The sequence below is a fragment of the Condylura cristata genome, unplaced genomic scaffold (genome assembly GCF_000260355.1).
Source record: "Condylura cristata isolate star-nosed mole 26May11 unplaced genomic scaffold, ConCri1.0 scaffold00015, whole genome shotgun sequence".
Taxonomy (NCBI): Eukaryota; Metazoa; Chordata; class Mammalia; order Eulipotyphla; family Talpidae; genus Condylura; species Condylura cristata.
This window is the reverse complement of record NW_004567116.1, coordinates 35,552,857-35,569,760: the sequence shown is the minus strand read 5'-3', so window position 1 is coordinate 35,569,760 and position 16,904 is coordinate 35,552,857. Positions and strand designations below refer to the sequence as shown.

The following is a 16,904-nucleotide window of genomic DNA, read 5'->3' as shown; positions in this document are numbered from 1 at the left end:
GCGAGTGCAGGTGCGCGTGCAGGACGAGAACGAGCACGCGCCCGCCTTTGCGCGCGATCCGCTGGCGCTGGCGCTGCCCGAGAACCCCGAGCCCGGTGCGACGCTCTATACCTTCCGGGCGTCGGACGCTGACGGCCCGGGCCCCAACAGCGAGGTGCGCTACCGCCTGCTGCGCCAGGAGCCACCAGTGCCAGCTCTTCGCCTGGACGCGCGCACCGGGGCGCTCAGCGCCCCACGCGGCCTGGACCGGGAGGTCACACCCGCCCTGCTGCTCCTCGTGGAGGCCACCGACCGGCCAGCCAATGCCACTCGTCGTCGCGCAGCACGCGTTTCTGCGCGTGTCTTCGTCACGGATGAGAACGACAACGCGCCTGTCTTCGCATCTCCCTCGCGCGTGCTCATTCCGGAGGATCAGCCATCTGGGCCCCCCGCGCTGCATGTAGTAGCCCGAGACCCTGACCTAGGCGAGGCCTCTCGAGTGACTTACCGCCTGGCGGCTGGAGGGGATGGCTACTTCAGGCTGCAGGCCAGCACTGGTGAGAGCTGGGCTCTGGGGGTGGGCGTGAAGAGGGTGCTGAGGTGGAGGGAGTGCTGAAGCTCTCATCCAACCTGCCCTGCGACTCATCTAGGGGCGCTGTCTGTGGTGAGGTCCCTGGACCGAGAACAGAGAGCTGAGTACTTACTGACAGTGGTGGCCTCAGACCATGGCTCCCCACCTCGCTCAGCAACGCAGCTCTTGACTGTCAGTATCGCCGATGTCAACGATGAGGCACCTGCTTTCCAGCAGCAAGAGTATAGCGTTCTCTTACGTGAGAACAGCCCACCTGGCACATCTCTGCTCACTCTGCAGGCATCTGACCCTGACCTGGGTAAGACTTGGGCGAGGGGTGGAGGCTGGTAAGGGGATGAGTTGAGAGAAATGGAATGAGGAAAGGAAACTTATTTCCCCTCCCTTCTCCTTCCCTGCTGCCTCTCAGGGGCCAATGGGCAAGTGACTTATGGAGGCATTGCTGGCGAAAACTTTTCCTTGGACCCAGACACTGGAATTCTCACAACTCTTCAGACCCTGGATCGGGAGGAGCAGGAGGAGATCAACCTAACAGGTACACACTGTCAGAACCCCAAAAGCCTGAGGTGATAGAAACATCAGTGTTATACCAGCAGAATTCCTAAAGTAGCTTCTGGAAGTTTCCACCTATTGTAGCACAACTTCTGTTATATTTTTGGATCTTTTTGGATATTCGAGGATTTGGCAAAGTGAACTGACTTCTAGGTTGTCACCACAATAATCACAAACTCTCAAGTGCATGATGTCACAGTTATGCCCTCTGGGCCTCTCTTGGATTGTACTGCAGCCACTTACAGTATATCGATACTGAGCACCAGAGTTTAAGTAACTTGCTCAAGTTAACTAACTTGACAATGGCAGAGTTGGCACTTGAATCTGATCTTTTGCTTCGTTTTTTTTTCTGTCACACCACCACTACCCAATATATCTTTTGTGTGCACCAAGCATGAGAGGAAGTAAAAACAGCTAACTCATCTGTATTTCTGTGTACTTGTGAGGTATGGAAGATGGATATTTTCTGGTTTGTGTGTGCATCTGGGGAAAATGAACACTCCATGCTGTGGGCTTCTCCTTGGTATAGGAACAGGTTCAACCTCATTGACTGTGTTTCCTCACAGCTTATGCCCGAGACAGGGGTTCACCCCCACTTGTGACCCATGTCACTGTGCGAGTGATCGTGGAGGATGAAAATGACCATGCCCCAACTTTTGGGAGTGCCCACGTCTCCCTTGAAGTGCCTGAAGGCCAGGACCCCCAGACCCTTACCATGCTTCGGGCCTCTGACCCAGATGTGGGAGCCAATGGGCAGCTGCAGTACCGCATACTAGGTAAGAACTGCCCCACACCCCTTAAGCACTACTTGGTTCTTATTCTTCTTATTCCTTGTTGGCCTATGTCAGATTCAGCGAGTGTGTCTGATCGCCTTTCCTTCTTTTGTGTCTTCCATGTTTTCTCTCATGCATACGGCTGTATTTCTAAGTGTCTCTTTCTGTGCCTCCCCCACTCTTTCTCTATCTGGTTTGCCACTTTTCTGCATAGGCTTTACAAGGAAATAATAGGGTATCAAGTAACAATTCGTTGGACAGTAATGAGGTTGCAAAAATTATATCAGCTATAATTGAAGATAAGTCAGCAAAAATTAAATGAATCTCTAAAGACACATTTAGGTTGTAAACTTTATACAAAGTTTAAGCTTTCTAGAGAACACAAGAATATATATGCACACATCACATTAACCATCCAAGTGATGATATCATCGCATCATGTAGCACCCAAGCTAGACTACATTTGTGAGACCAGATTGAAAAAGGCCAGTAATGTCTTAGTATTGTTATGAAAATAACTTTGCTCATATGTACTCTCTGAAAGGGTCTCAGGAGACTCCCAGTTTCCCCAGACCACACTCTAGGGCAGCTGCTTGGTTTCTCTGCCTCTGTTCTCCCAATTTCTGTCTTTGCCTCCTCTTATTCTTTGCTTTTGCCTATAAATCACACCCCTCTGCCATGGGCTGACACATGTATGTCTGTTTTATGTATGCATGCCCTTCTCTGCAGATGGGGACCCATCAGGAGCCTTTGTTCTAGACCTTGCCTCTGGGGAATTTGGCACCATGAGGCCACTAGACCGGGAGGTGGAGCCAGCATTCCAGCTGCGAATCGAGGCCAGGGATGGAGGCCAGCCAGCTCTCAGTGCCACTTTGCTTGTGACAGTGACAGTGCTGGATGCCAACGACCATGCCCCAGCCTTCCCTGTGCCTGCCTACTCTGTGGAGGTGCCAGAGGATGCGCCTGCAGGAACCCTGCTGCTGCAGCTACAGGCTCGTGACCCTGATGCTGGGGCCAATGGCTATGTGACCTACTACCTGGGTGAAGGTGCAGCAGGAGCTTTCCTGCTGGAGCCCAGCTCTGGGGAGCTGCGCACAGTTGCAGCCCTAGACAGAGAGCAGTGTCCCAGCTATGCCTTTTCGGTCAGTGCCGTGGATGGCGCAGCTGCTGGGCCTCTGAGCACCACAGTGCCTGTTACCATCACCGTGCGTGATGTCAATGACCACGCTCCCACCTTCCCCACCAGCCCCCTAAGACTGCGCCTACCCCGCCCAGGCCCCAGCCTCAGCACCCCAACCCTGGCTTTGGCCACTCTGCGAGCTGAAGATCGTGATGCCGGTGCTAATGCCTCCATCCTATACCGCCTGGCGGGCACACCACCTCCAGGCACCACCGTGGACTCTTACACTGGTGAAATACGTGTGGCTCGTTCCCCTGTAGCCCTGAGCCCCCAGGATCGTGTCCTCTTCATCGTGGCAACCGATCTTGGCCGACCAGCTCGCTCTGCCACTGGTGTGGTCATCGTTGGGCTGCAAGGGGAGTCTGAGCGTGGGCCCCGCTTTCCCCGAGCTAGTAGTGAAGCCATTCTTCGTGAGAATGCCCCCCCAGGTGGGTCCCCAACCCTGTCTCGCAGCTTTATATCCCTGGATAGGCTGAAATTATTGATGAGAAATGCCCTGTCTAGTGTTCACAATCCAACTAATACCATCTTCTCTCTAGGGACTCCCGTCATCTCCCCTAAGGCTGTCCATGCAGGGGGCTCAAGTGGACCAATCACCTACAGCATTCTCAGTGGGAATGAAAAAGGGACATTCTCCATCCAGCCTAGTACAGGTAAGGGGCAGAGGACTTTGTAAGGGGCCAGACTCCTGGGGAGAAGCTGCCCTTGAGTGAGGGGCCTCGGAGGAGGAGGCTCCCAGGCAGAGAGAGGGACTATTGGTGATGCTCATCTCCTTCCAGGAGCCATCACAGTGCGCTCGGCAGAAGGGCTGGACTTTGAGGCAAGCCCACGGCTGCGTCTGGTGCTGCAGGCTGAGAGTGGAGGAGCCTTTGCCTTCTCTGTGCTGACCCTAACCCTGCAAGATGCCAATGACAATGCTCCCCGCTTCTTGCGGCCCCACTACGTGGCCTTCCTGCCTGAGTCCAGGCCCTTGGAAGGGCCTCTGCTGCAGGTGTGGGGTGTGATGGGAAGATAGGGGCAGGGGCTTGTTGAACTTGTCTGTGCCCAGGCCACTGCCAGCAACCTCCTACTCCCACTAGGTGGAGGCAGATGACCTAGATCAAGGCCCCAGCGGACAGATCTCCTACAGTCTGGCTGCCTCCCAGCCAGCACGGGGATTATTCCATGTAGACCCAGCCAAGGGCACGATCACTACCACAGCCATCTTGGACCGTGAGATCTGGGCTGAGACACGGTGAGGCCTGGGATTTGAGATGTTGCAACCCCATCCTGGGTCCCTCTGGTTTCAAGCCCTGATTGAATCTTCCTCCATCCCTATGCCACATCCTTAGACCGCCCTCCAACCCCTGGCCTGTCCTTAGTGTTCTCCCAGCCTTCCCAGGATTCTGCCTTACCCCTTGGTCCCAGCCCTTATTTGTGCTCTGTGAACAGGCTGGTACTGATGGCCACAGACAGAGGAAGCCCAGCCCTTGTGGGCTCAGCAACCCTGACGGTGATGGTCATTGACACCAATGACAACCGCCCAACCATCCCCCAGCCCTGGGAGCTTCGAGTGTCAGAAGGTGAGGGCTGAAAAAATGAAAGCACAAGGGTGGTCTCAACCGGGAAGGCCAGCGTGTCTGGCGCCATGCCAAGCACTTGTCCCCCATGTTGCAGATACACTCTTGGGCTCAGAGATTGCACAGGTAACAGGGAATGATGTGGACTCAGGACCAGTGCTGTGGTATGTGCTGAGCCCATCTGGGCCCCAGGATCCCTTTAGCGTAGGTCGCTATGGAGGCCGCGTCTCACTTATGGGCCCTTTGGACTTTGAAGAGTGTGACCGCTATCACCTGCAGCTGCTGGCACACGATGGGCCTCACCAGGGCCATGCCAACCTCACAGTGCTTGTGGAGGATGTCAATGACAATGCACCTACCTTCTCACAGAGCCTCTACCAGGTACTGATGCCCCTGTGTGTTCCCCCACCTGGGCCCAAGTTCACATTGGAGGGAGGTGATGAGGCTATAGAAGCATCTGGGGTGGACTGGGCATTTAGAGCAGCCGGGGCACGGGCTCTGGGGATGAGTACCTGCCATCTCAAACCAACCTTCCATTTCCTGGAAGTCAAACCTTCCAGTTTGACTCCTATGCCCAGAAATGAAGGACTACCAAGTTTTTAAGTTCTGTTAAACATGGCTAAAAGTGTAGGTAAGGAACTGTAGCTAGCTGTGCATTTGTGACTGTATCACGGTTTGTTTGCTTAAACACTGATGAGTACAGACTCCACACCTGAACAGCTGAAGCAGGGCTTATGGGACCGAACTGCAGAACATAGAATGAGTGGGCAGCTGGAAGCTCTGCCATAAATGCTTGTCCTCACACCTCAGGTAACGCTGCTCGAGCACACCCCCCCAGGCAGCGCCATTCTCTCCGTCTCTGCCACTGACCGGGACTCGGGTGCCAATGGTCACATCTCCTACCACCTGGCTTCCCCTGCTGAGGGCTTCATTGTTGACCCCGACAACGGTGCGTCCTTCCAGGATCTTCTCCCTTATCTTTGACTACGTTGGGCCATATTCTGACCTCATTCCTGTAATTTCTTGCCCAAACTTGCTGGATTTCTGACTGAGGCAGAACATTTCTTCCCTTGTCCCTTTTAAGCCTGGTCCTGACTGCATGTCTCGACGCCATTCCCTGAATCTGGAGGCCATTTCCTCATCTCCTGACACACTGTCCATTCCCTGGAGTCAGACTCCATTCCTGGGCCTGAAGGGTCACTCCCCTGCTCACCGACAGCCTCTGCTGAATGCATGTTTCTCTCTATGCCTATCTTAGGGACCTTGTTCACAACATTGGGAACAGTGGCCTTGGGCCACGAGGGGCCAGGAGTGGTAGACGTGGTGCTGGAAGCACGAGATCATGGGACGCCAGGCCGGGCAGTACAGACCACAGTACACGTGCAGCTGCAGGACCAGAATGACCACGCCCCAAGCTTCACACTGCCTCACTATCGCGTGGCTGTGACTGAGGATCTGCCCCCTGGTTCCACCCTGCTCACCCTGGAGGCCACAGATGCTGACGGGAGCCGGAGCCACGCCACGGTGGACTACAGCATCGTTAGTGGCAACCGGGGCCAAGTTTTCCAGCTGGAACCTCGGCTGGCTGAGACTGGAGAGGGAGGTGGGCTAGGACCTCGGGTGCTGGGCTGCCTGGTGTTACTTGAACCTCTAGACTTTGAAAGCCTCACCCAGTACAACTTAACTGTGGCAGCAGCTGACCGGGGGCAGCCACCTCGAAGCTCAGCTGTGCCAGTCACAATCACAGTACTGGATGTCGACGACAACCCACCTGTCTTCACCCGAGCATCCTACCGTGTGGCGATTCCTGAGGACACGCCTGTGGGAGCCGAGCTGCTGCATGTAGAGGCCTCTGATGCAGATCCGGGTCCACATGGTCTCGTGCGTTTCAAGCTCAGCTCAGGTGACCCTTCAGGGCTCTTTGAGCTGGACGAGGGCTCAGGTGCCTTGCGACTGGCTCAACCCTTGGACTGTGAGAGCCAGGCTCAACACCAGCTTGTCGTGCAGGCTGCTGACCCTGCCGGGGCACATTTTGCTCTGGCTCCAGTGACCATCGATGTCCAGGATGTGAATGACCACGGGCCAGCCTTCCCCCTGAGCTTGCTCAGCACCAGCCTGGCTGAGAACCAGCCTCCAGGCACTCTTGTGACCACACTGCACGCAATCGATGGGGATGCTGGGACTTTTGGGAGACTCCGCTACAGCCTGTTGGAGGCTGGGCCGGGGCCTGGTGGTCGAGAGGCATTCGCACTGAACAGCTCAACAGGGGAGTTGCGGGCACGGGTGGCCTTTGACTACGAGCACACAGGAAGCTTCCAGCTGCTGGTGGGTGCTGCAGACGCTGGGAATCTCTCAGCCTCAGTCACCGTGTCAGTGCTGGTGACTGGTGAGGATGAGTATGACCCAGTATTCCTGGCTCCAGCTTTCCATTTCCAAGTGCCAGAAGGTGCCCGGCGTGGCCACAACCTGGGTCATGTGCAGGCCACAGATGAGGATGGTGGTGCCGATGGCCTGGTGCTCTATTCCCTTGTTACCTCTTCCCCCTATTTTGGTATCAACCAGACTACAGGTGCCCTGTACCTACGGGTGGACAGTCAGGCACCAGGCAGCGGAACAGGTGCTTCTGGCAGTGGGGGTCGGACCCGGCGTGAGGCACCACGGGAGCTGAGGCTAGAGGTGGTGGCACGGGGCCCTCTGCCTGGTTCCCGGAGTGCCACAGTGCCCGTGACTGTGGATATCACCCACACTGCACTGGGCCTGGCACCTGACCTCAATCTTCTTTTGGTGGGGGCTGTGGCGGCCTCCCTGGGAGTTGTGGTTGTACTTGCATTGGCAGCCCTGGTCCTCGGGCTGGTGCGAGCTCGTAGCCGCAAGGCTGAGGCAGCACCCGGCCCTATGTCACAGGCAGCCCCTCTGCCCAGTGGAACCCTACAGAAGCTGGGCCGAGACCCACCCAGCCCACCGCCCTCAGAGCACCTGTATCATCAGACTCTCCCCAGCTATGGTGGGCCAGGAGCTGGAGGGCCCTACCCCCGTGGGGGCTCCCTCGACCCTTCACACTCAAGTGGCCGAGGCTCAGCAGAGGCGGCAGAGGATGATGAGATACGCATGATCAACGAGTTCCCTCGCGTTGCCAGTGTGGCCTCCTCCCTGGCAGCCAGGGGCCCTGACTCAGGCATCCAGCAGGATGCAGATGGACTGAGTGACACATCCTGCGAGCCACCTGCCCCTGACACTTGGTATAAAGGCCGCAAGACAGGGCTGCTGCTGCCGGGTGCAGGAGCCTCTCTGTACCGGGAAGAGGGTCCCACGGCCACTGCCACGGCCTTCCTGGGAGGCTGTGGCCTGAGCCCTGCACCCACTGGGGACTATGGCTTCCCAGCAGATGGCAAGCCATGTGTGGCAGGTGCCCTGACAGCCATTGTGGCTGGCGAGGAAGAGCTCCGTGGCAGCTATAACTGGGACTACCTGCTCAGCTGGTGCCCTCAGTTCCAGCCGCTGGCCAGTGTCTTCACAGAGATTGCTCGGCTCAAGGATGAAGCTCGGCCATGCCTCCCTGCTCCCCGAATTGACCCCCCACCCCTCATCACTGCCGTAGCCCACCCAGGAGCCAAGTCTGTGCCCCCCAAGCCAGCCAACACTGCTGCAACACGGGCCATCTTTCCACCAGCCTCTCACCGCTCCCCGATCAGTCACGAAGGCTCCTTGTCCTCAGCTGCCATGTCACCCAGCTTCTCACCCTCACTGTCTCCTCTGGCTGCTCGCTCACCTGTTGTCTCACCATTTGGAGTGGCCCAGGGTCCCTCAGCCTCAGCACTCAGCACAGAGTCTGGACTGGAGCCCCCCGATGACACGGAGCTGCACATCTAGCTGTGGCCCAGGCTGGGCCCCGACCTGGGATGCGCACAGTGTCCCCAAAGCAGGCCCCATCTGAGCCTGCCCTGGGCAGCCTCGGACCATGATTGGCCACGGGGGAGGCCAGGTCCTCACTCCAGACTCCTCCAGGGGGGCAGGTCCTACTTACCCTGGCCTTATCAGTGCCAGCACTGCAGAGTCCTATTGGGCACTGACCTGTGGCCAGGTCCAGTGTGGGGAGAAGTATGGGGGCGCCAGGAGCCCTCAGTTCTCCTCAGTGAGGGCTTCTTGCCCTGTGTCAGCACCCTGAGATGGAGCTCAGACTTTATTTATTGGGGGGTTGGGAAGATGGGGAAAGTCCCTCCAACCTGTATGGGCCCAGTCCTTTGGGCTCCAGCGACACCCCTGCCCCTGCCCAGAACCAAGTGCCAATTCTCACTCTGGAGCCTTAATAAACTGCAGTTTGTATCCAGTGTGTGGCTCTGTTTTGTGGGGATCATAGGGATCGTGGAGGATAGGAAGATAGCTGACACACTGGGCACCTGAGCAGCCACACGGTGGGGGCGCATGGGAGCACCCCTGGTGGGAATGTTACTGGGGAACTTAAGCTGAGATAGGCTGACCAGCACTCCTTGCAGTTGACCTTTCCTTTTGACAAGGCAGGAGGAGTTCAAGGTGAAGGCAGACTGCTGGGGGCTTGCTGGGACAATGACCTAGAAAGGGATTATGTGGGGTGAGCAGCTCTAGACCTGAGAGTCTTAAAGGAAATGGGGGCAGCAGAGAGCAGCCAAGTGGTTTATTTGTGTTGGGGTCACTATATAAACATGGTAACAAGCTCATGTTTGTGAAGCCTTTGCCACATCAAGTTCCCTGCAGAGCCACTGCCGGCTTTATCCCTGGAATGGTTCACGGAGCCCTAAGAGGCAGAGCAGTTTTACTATATTCCAAAAGAAGATGCCTCGGCACCAAGATGTGACTTCCTGGTACCAAATAGCTGGGAAGAGCAGGATCTGCGGTGTGTGGCCCTCCAGAGTCCCTTCTTGCGCACTCCCCTCCGCCGGGTGGTAGCCTTGCTGGACTCTGGTAGCAGTTCCTTCCCTGACCAGGCAAGCCAGAGAGCTCAGTCCCAGCGGCAGCTCTGGCAGCAACCCAGCACTCAGGACCACCCTTTTGGGGGAGGAGCCATCACGTCACTAGTTTACAGGCAGCTGGGTGGTGGTGGAACAGGGCTCATGTGATCTGTCACATGGCTGCCGATCTGCGGAAAGGTAGAATGGAACTCCGAGTCTGGTGAGAAATTAGGGCACCCTGGGGAAAGGGGAGCACTTTAGAGGGAGTACACATCAGAGGGGGGAGCACAATGACACTTCTGTGCCTGCTGAAACCCACCTGCCACCCCTGCAGCCTCCTAGGGGTCCTTGCCCTCGTTGTTGCCGTCAAAAGCAGTTACAGCCCGGAACCCGACCAGCAGCGGAGGTAAGTTGACTTACTCCTAACAGCCCCCTTCCCCGTGCTGTCCTGCCCCGACCGACCTGGCCCTCCCCCCTCCCTCCACCAGCAACTAGTTCCCACTCCATAGTCACATCCTCAAGTTCTCAGACTCAGTCCCCCTACTGTCCACCCTGTGAGCCACAGTCCACATCTGCTTCTGGGATCCTACCCAAGGCCTCAGCCCCTAACCGTGACTAATTTTTCCCATCCCCACCCTAATGATGACCATGTTGCTGGCCCCTGACCCTGCAGGCTACCCCCAGGATGGGTGTCCCTGGGCCGTGCAGACCCTGAGGAAGAGCTGAGTCTGACCTTTGCCCTGAGACAGCAGAACTTGGAGACTCTCTCTGACCTGGTGCAGGCTGTGTCGGATCCCGGTTCTCCTCACTACGGTGCTTGTCAGGACTGGGGGTGGATGTGGGATGCAGTGGAGGGACAGGGCTGGCCTAAGCATGGGATGGTGCAGCTCACATGAGATCATGCCTGGGGAGGGGGTGCTGTAGGGCAGAAAAACAGCAGTGACTCATTGAAGAGTTTCTGTAAAACATTAAACTGGAACTAAATTATCCAAAATTAACTTACATTCTTTTCTCCAAAACTTTCCATCTGTGTTCATCAGGCTAAAGCTGCAAGTTCTGCAAGTTCATGTGCTTAGGAGCACAGACTTTCATTTCCCTCTCCTACAGACACTGAAGCTGGCAGTTCCACTTGTGAACTGGCCCTTGGTACAAACTGATTGTCACCATCCCTGTTTGCTAATAATAACTTGGTTAATTCTCTCACACAGATTGCAACCCACTGCCCAACTGTGGCCTCTTCCTCCTTCACCCTACTCCACACTATATTTTCCATTCTGCTCCAAAACAGTCCTTATTTTGCTCTAACAGTCAAAATGGGCTGTGACCTTCTGCTACTTGAAGTCCTATACGGCTGGGAAGGAGTGATGTGTGTGTGTGTGCGTGTACCCGTCTCTGATTGGCCTAGGAGGTAAGCACTGGGGTGCAGGGCTCCATGCAAACAGATAGCGACCCAGTCTCATGATGGGCTTAAAATCAACAAATACAAAGATTTGAGTTAAATTAGATGTTACCTTATAGTGAGCTCTGAAGATTTTGAAAACGTTTATTGGAGGTAATATTAAGCTGGAAAATTTTAATTTACTAACCTCATTTGCGTTTCACAATCATAGCAATGCATTCTGTGGCACAGCACTTGCAACCTCCTAGCCTTTAGGATAAGTTCGTATTTCTGGCCATGGCATTCCAAGTCTCTCCTCCTGGTGTCCAATCATAGCCTGCACATGCGCACAGCCCATCTTTTTGGTAGCAAGTTCGTACTCATCCCTCAAGACCTTGTACAGTCTCCTTGGAAACTCTCAATATCTCCTTGCTGAGGTCCAAAATGGGCAACCGGGAAAAGTAATGAACTGCAAGAGCCTCTCTTGAATCCTTGCAGGAAAATACCTAACCCTAGAGGATGTAGCTGAGTTGGTGCAGCCATCACCACTGACCCTCCGCACGGTCCAAAAATGGCTCTTGGCGGCTGGAGCCCGGAACTGTCACTCAGTGCAGACACAGGACTTTCTGACTTGCTGGCTCAGTGTCCGGTGAGAGGGAATAATTGTCCCTTGGAGGGAACTAGTCATCCCATCAGGGAGACAAGTTACCCAATGGGAGGAAGCTGAGAGTCTGCTGGGGGCTTTCGGGGCAGAGCTAAGGCATGGGGATACCTTACCTGTCTGGGTGTACAGGCAGCTCCTTAGCTCTGGGCCATGCTTTCTAATCTCTACTCTCTGCTCTCTGACCTCCAGACAGGCAGAGCTGCTGCTCTCTGGGGCTGAGTTTCATCGCTATGTGGGGGGACCTGCAGAGACGCATGTTGTAAGGTCCCCACATCCCTACCAGCTCCCGAAGGCCTTGGCCCCCCATGTGGACTTTGGTAACACACAGTGGGGTTGGTGGGGGTAGGGGCAGGCAAAGCCAGGGACTGAGAGATTTAGATGTCATGTGGTGTGGGCTAGTAAAATGAGGGTTGTAATCTAAAAGGTTCTTCTCCCCAACCCCAGTGGGGGGCCTGCACCGCTTTCCTCCCACATCAACCCTGAGGCAACGTCCTAAGCCACAGGTAGCAGAGGCTGTTGGCCTGCACATGGGGGTGACTCCATCTGTGATCCGTGAGCGATACAACTTGACAGCCCAAGATGTGGGCTCTGGAACCACCAACAACAGCCAGGCCTGTGCCCAGGTGAGCCATTAGAGAGTCCCAGAGACCTCTGACTCTGGGGAGTTACCTGACCAGCCTGGGGTTCCCTCTGACCCTAACCCCGGGGCTTTCATTCCCTATCCTACATCTGGGACAGATCCCTGTCTTGCCCTTGGGGTGCAGCATGGCTGCTGAGATCTGTTCTGCTTCTCTCCACAGTTCCTGGAGCAGTATTTCCATAACTCCGACCTGGCTGAGTTCATGCGCCTCTTTGGAGGAAAATTTGCACACCAGGCCTCAGTAGCCCATGTGGTAGGGCAGCAGGGCCGGGGCCGGGCTGGGATAGAGGCCAGTCTGGACGTGGAGTACCTGATGAGTGCTGGCGCCAACATCTCCACCTGGGTCTACAGCAACCCCGGTACAAGGGGACTGGCTGGTGGGGAGACAGGGTAGAGTGAGTGTTGCTCCCTGCTCCCTGCAGGGAAGTGCCTGAGCTAGGAGATCCTGACAAGCCCTAAAAGGCCCTTGTGCCCCTCCTCCCAGGCCGGCATGAGTCACAAGAGCCCTTCCTGCAGTGGCTCCTGCTGCTCAGCAATGAGTCCTCCCTGCCACACGTGCACACTGTGAGCTACGGTGACGATGAGGACTCCCTCAGCGCAGCCTACATCCAGCGAGTCAACTCCGAGTTCATGAAGGCTGCTGCTCGGGGTCTTACCCTGCTCTTTGCCTCAGGTGACTCCTGCTCTTAAACTTAGACTCCCCATCCCCCATGCAGCCTGGCTGCCCACCCTGTCCCTACCTGCCCACCCCCACTGCACAGGGGTGAACCTGACCTCCGACTCATAATCTGAACTCAATAGGGACCACTGACCTGACCTATGAGCTCTGAACTTTCACAGTCTAAGACTTGAATTCCATCTCTGACAGCTAGATCCAAACACCAAGCTCTGATCAGTCAATCTGAGCACAACACTTGGTCTCTCCTCTAGGTGACAGTGGGGCTGGGTGTTGGTCAGTTTCTGGAAGACACCAGTTCCGCCCCAGTTTCCCTGCCTCCAGGTAAGCACCCCAGCTGATCCCTTACCTGTGACCACCAATCTTTCATCTGTGTTCTCATGATCTGGAAGCTGCCTCGAAGCCATCAGATCTGCCAGGGGACTCAGCTCTCAGCTGTACCTGCCCTGGCTTCTACACACACTCTTCTACCTATAGGTCAAGCCCCATGTCCCTTGAGTAGGGTTCCTCTTCCTCAATGGCCAGCATTTTAGTGGGAGTACTGATGGGTGCTCTGTAGAGAAAAGTCTGTACAATCACCCCAGCCATGTGGTGAGGACTTAGTCTTCCTCAATATAGGCTTCCACAGAGTCTAGCCCTTCCAGCAAGACCCAGGCCACATTCACTCCTCCCCACATATTCTTGAGGTCTTCATGTATTCCCCTGCAATTGGAGTGCTATTTTCTGTTCTCAGTCCCTATGTCACCACGGTGGGAGGCACATCCTTCCAGAATCCTTTCCGAGTCACAAATGAGATTGTTGACTATATCAGTGGCGGTGGCTTCAGCAATGTGTTTCCACAGCCTTCATACCAGGTACATCTATGTTTGTATGACTGAAGTGGGCCAAGAACCTAGTTCAGAAGACTGCTGGGAAGAGCACAGACCAACACTCTCTTCACGATACCTTTCAGGAAGAAGCTGTAACCCAATACCTGAACTCCACTCCCCACTTGCCACCATCCAGTTACTTCAATGCCAAGGGTCGTGCCTACCCGGATGTGGCTGCACTTTCAGATGGCTACTGGGTGGTCAGCAACAACGTGCCCATTCCATGGGTGTCTGGTACCTCGGTGAGAATCATCCTGACTCAAACTGCCACTCAGGAACTACCCTTACCCTTTACTCCCCAACACCTTACACCCCAAGTCCCCTATCTCCTCAGAGACCTCTGATCCCTTCAAACACCTCTCCCTCAAAGCCCAATTATTTTGAACCCCTAACCTCTCTCTGCCCTCTCACCCTTGCAGGCCTCTACTCCAGTGTTTGGGGGACTCCTATCCCTGATAAATGAACATAGAATCCTCAGTGGCCGCCCCCCTCTTGGCTTCCTCAACCCAAGACTCTACAAACAGCACGGGGCAGGCCTCTTTGATGTGAGTGTAGTAGGGAGGGTGTGGACATTTTCATGAATTCAGAATACTACTATGAACTTGAGGGCAGTTCTGATGAGGTGGGGCAGCCTCTAGGATATGAACACAGTGTAAGGGGGGGGGGGGTGTATCCTGCTACTACTGGTGCAAGCAGCCCCAGGTCTGAGCCCATTTTCTCCCTAGGTAACCCATGGCTGCCATGCGTCCTGTTTGGACGAAGAAGTGCAGGGTGAGGGTTTCTGCTCTGGCCCTGGCTGGGATCCTGTGACAGGCTGGGGAACACCCAACTTCCCAGCTCTGCTGAAGACACTGATCAACCCTTGACCCTTTCCTGTCCCCCATCTCAGTCTGGCTGGGTCACTTATTCTGCACTGTTGGAAGCCCTGCTGAACCCCAAATCCGACTGCTGCAGTTTATCTCCCTAACCCTGAAATGCTGTGAGCTTGATTTCCCTCCCAGCCCTTTCCTGAACCAGCACACTCAGGTCTCCCTACTCCTGCCTCACTTCCCTCTACAGGTACTGTAACTAGTACCATCAGGAATCTCTCCCTGCCCTCCACCCCACTGCTTCTCTGTCTTTTCAACTAGGTCGTTAACACTATCTATGTATAATGTTTTACTTGCTTGTCTCCTAATCTGTAACAATGATACCTCTGTTCTTACTTTTTTACCCTTCCCTGACACTGAGAAAAAATGGTCTTACTGCTGTTTTACCCAGTGTTCATTTCTCAATCTTTGCTTTATGAACTCTGTCATAGCCCCCACTCCCTCTCCTTAGCTTCTAGGGTTTAATTTCTCCTTTTCTGGCTAATACCTCTTTCTCTTCTTTCTGTTTCTCATTGAATGTGGGTATATTTCATTGCTCCACCCTTAGTTTTTTTCACTTTTCACTCTACCCTTGGAACATTGTCCCCTGGACCAGACCAATCACTGACATCCACAGCCATCACCAAATGACCGCTTCCCAGAATACTACTTCAAACCAAGCCAGGAACCTAAGTGTCATTCTACACAACCATTTCCTCCCCCTCCTCCCCCAAGCAATCAACTTACCAGTCCTACTGGTTCCACCTCTTAAATATCTCTTTGTCAATCCACAAGTACTGACAACTGTATTTCCTAAGTATAATCTAAAGTTCATCTGCTTCTCTGCATCTCCACAGCTACCACATTAGCATAGAGCCATAACCTCTCTCCTCTGAAATGTAGGAGGCTCTTACAATGTCCTTACTTCTGCCCTTTTCCAAACCATCATTTAAAATCCCATCAAGTCACTGACACGATTAGGACTCTAATATTACTGGGGAAAAGTTTAGGCTTTTCCTCCTAAAATTCTTTTCCTGGCTCACAAACCAGATCCCTTGCCTTTTATTTGTTCCTCAATAACAAATAATTTCTCTCTCCCTGCTGACCACCTCCCCACACTTTTGTTGTTGTTGTTGTTCAAGATATTGTGTCCTTAACATTCACCCCGATTGCCCAGTGATTTCTAGTGTTCAAGTATGTAACTCTCAAGCCACCTTCTCTGTGAACTTTTTGGTTCCCTAAAGCTAGTTGATTTTGGTACTGCAGAAAACTAGATTTTTGAAACCAAACTCGTCTGACTCTTGGTTCTGATAAAAACTAGGAGAGCTTTTGGGCCAATTCATCTGCCTGAGTCTTCTCATCTGTTAAATGGGCATATAAATAACTGCCTCTCGTAATAATCAGGGAATAACTAGTTGAATAAAGTTAATGAGAGTAGCTGGCACATAGGAGTAGGCAGCAGACGTCACTTCCCTCCCTTGCACTGCACACTGTCTACCTCTAGCACTGTAACTCCCATAGAGTATTGAAATGACCAGTTTACCTCCCTTTCCAAGACCATCGGTGCCTCCAGGACTAGAACCTCACGCTACCTGACTTTGTATTTCCAGACCCTAGCTCAAGATTGGCAAATGCGAATTAAATAAACGTTTGCTATACTGACACCCTTGCCCTTGGGCTCAGTGTCTTGCACGCGTTTTCTCAGGCTGAAATACCTCTGGCCCCTGCTCCTGCAGCGCTGTGTGCGCGTTCCTTCACTTCGGGAGAGGACTTTCCGGCTTCCCCACGAACACTTAAAAGGTTAATTAAATAAGGGAACGAGAAAGCATGTGGTCTGGGAGCAATCGCGAGGTCGAGAGGTGTCCAGGGTCGATGAGTCCTCAAAACCCGGTCGTTAGGCTCAGGACTCGGTGAGGAGTCCCGGAGCTGCAGAAGAGAGTCTTCAACATACAAGGATTCCTGTATGGATTCCCCGATCCTGGGGGCATCTTCCCGATTGTCTGGCGGGGCGAGAGGTGTCCTGTCTGCGCCCCAAGCGGGGCCTCAGGGCCGGGTTCCACACCTTCGGTCTAAGTCTGATACTCGCCACACAGGGGACTGATACTCGCCACACAGGGGACTAAAGGAAGGTGGAGACCGTAGGCAAGAGGCCAGAGAAGGCGTGAACTTGACGTAGGCGGGGCAAGTCGCGAAGCGCGTGACGTCACCCGGTGTGTGCGTAGCGTGAGCGGAAGCGGAAGCGGCTCTGTTCGCCGCCTCTCCCACCGGCCCG

General features: G+C 54.5%; 2 protein-coding genes across 2 annotated transcripts in view; both read left to right on the top strand.

The window, feature by feature from the left end:
* Positions 1-8,960, top strand: part of DCHS1 (dachsous cadherin-related 1) — a 19,888-nt gene extending 10,928 nt beyond the window's left edge. Inside the window, exons 10-21 of the mRNA XM_004683112.2 lie at positions 1-536; positions 630-869; positions 978-1,103; positions 1,687-1,896; positions 2,623-3,501; positions 3,613-3,726; positions 3,853-4,064; positions 4,153-4,307; positions 4,505-4,635; positions 4,730-5,013; positions 5,443-5,581; positions 5,891-8,960. The exon at positions 1-536 is cut by the window's left edge and continues 9 nt beyond it. Coding sequence (XP_004683169.1) covers positions 1-536; positions 630-869; positions 978-1,103; positions 1,687-1,896; positions 2,623-3,501; positions 3,613-3,726; positions 3,853-4,064; positions 4,153-4,307; positions 4,505-4,635; positions 4,730-5,013; positions 5,443-5,581; positions 5,891-8,502 — 5,638 coding nt within the window. The 3' untranslated portion in view covers positions 8,503-8,960. The remainder of the gene's footprint in view (positions 537-629; positions 870-977; positions 1,104-1,686; positions 1,897-2,622; positions 3,502-3,612; positions 3,727-3,852; positions 4,065-4,152; positions 4,308-4,504; positions 4,636-4,729; positions 5,014-5,442; positions 5,582-5,890) is intronic.
* Positions 8,961-9,707: 747 nt separating this feature from the next.
* Positions 9,708-16,296, top strand: TPP1 (tripeptidyl peptidase I). The gene is made up of 13 exons (XM_004683111.2): positions 9,708-9,777; positions 9,892-9,963; positions 10,231-10,370; positions 11,434-11,584; positions 11,789-11,916; positions 12,044-12,222; positions 12,400-12,598; positions 12,724-12,912; positions 13,170-13,239; positions 13,649-13,769; positions 13,868-14,026; positions 14,204-14,329; positions 14,510-16,296. Exons 1-13 carry the CDS (start codon positions 9,734-9,736, stop codon positions 14,648-14,650), a joined length of 1,719 nt encoding a protein of 572 aa, XP_004683168.1. The 5' UTR covers positions 9,708-9,733; the 3' UTR covers positions 14,651-16,296.
* Positions 16,297-16,904: the final 608 nt, after the last annotated feature.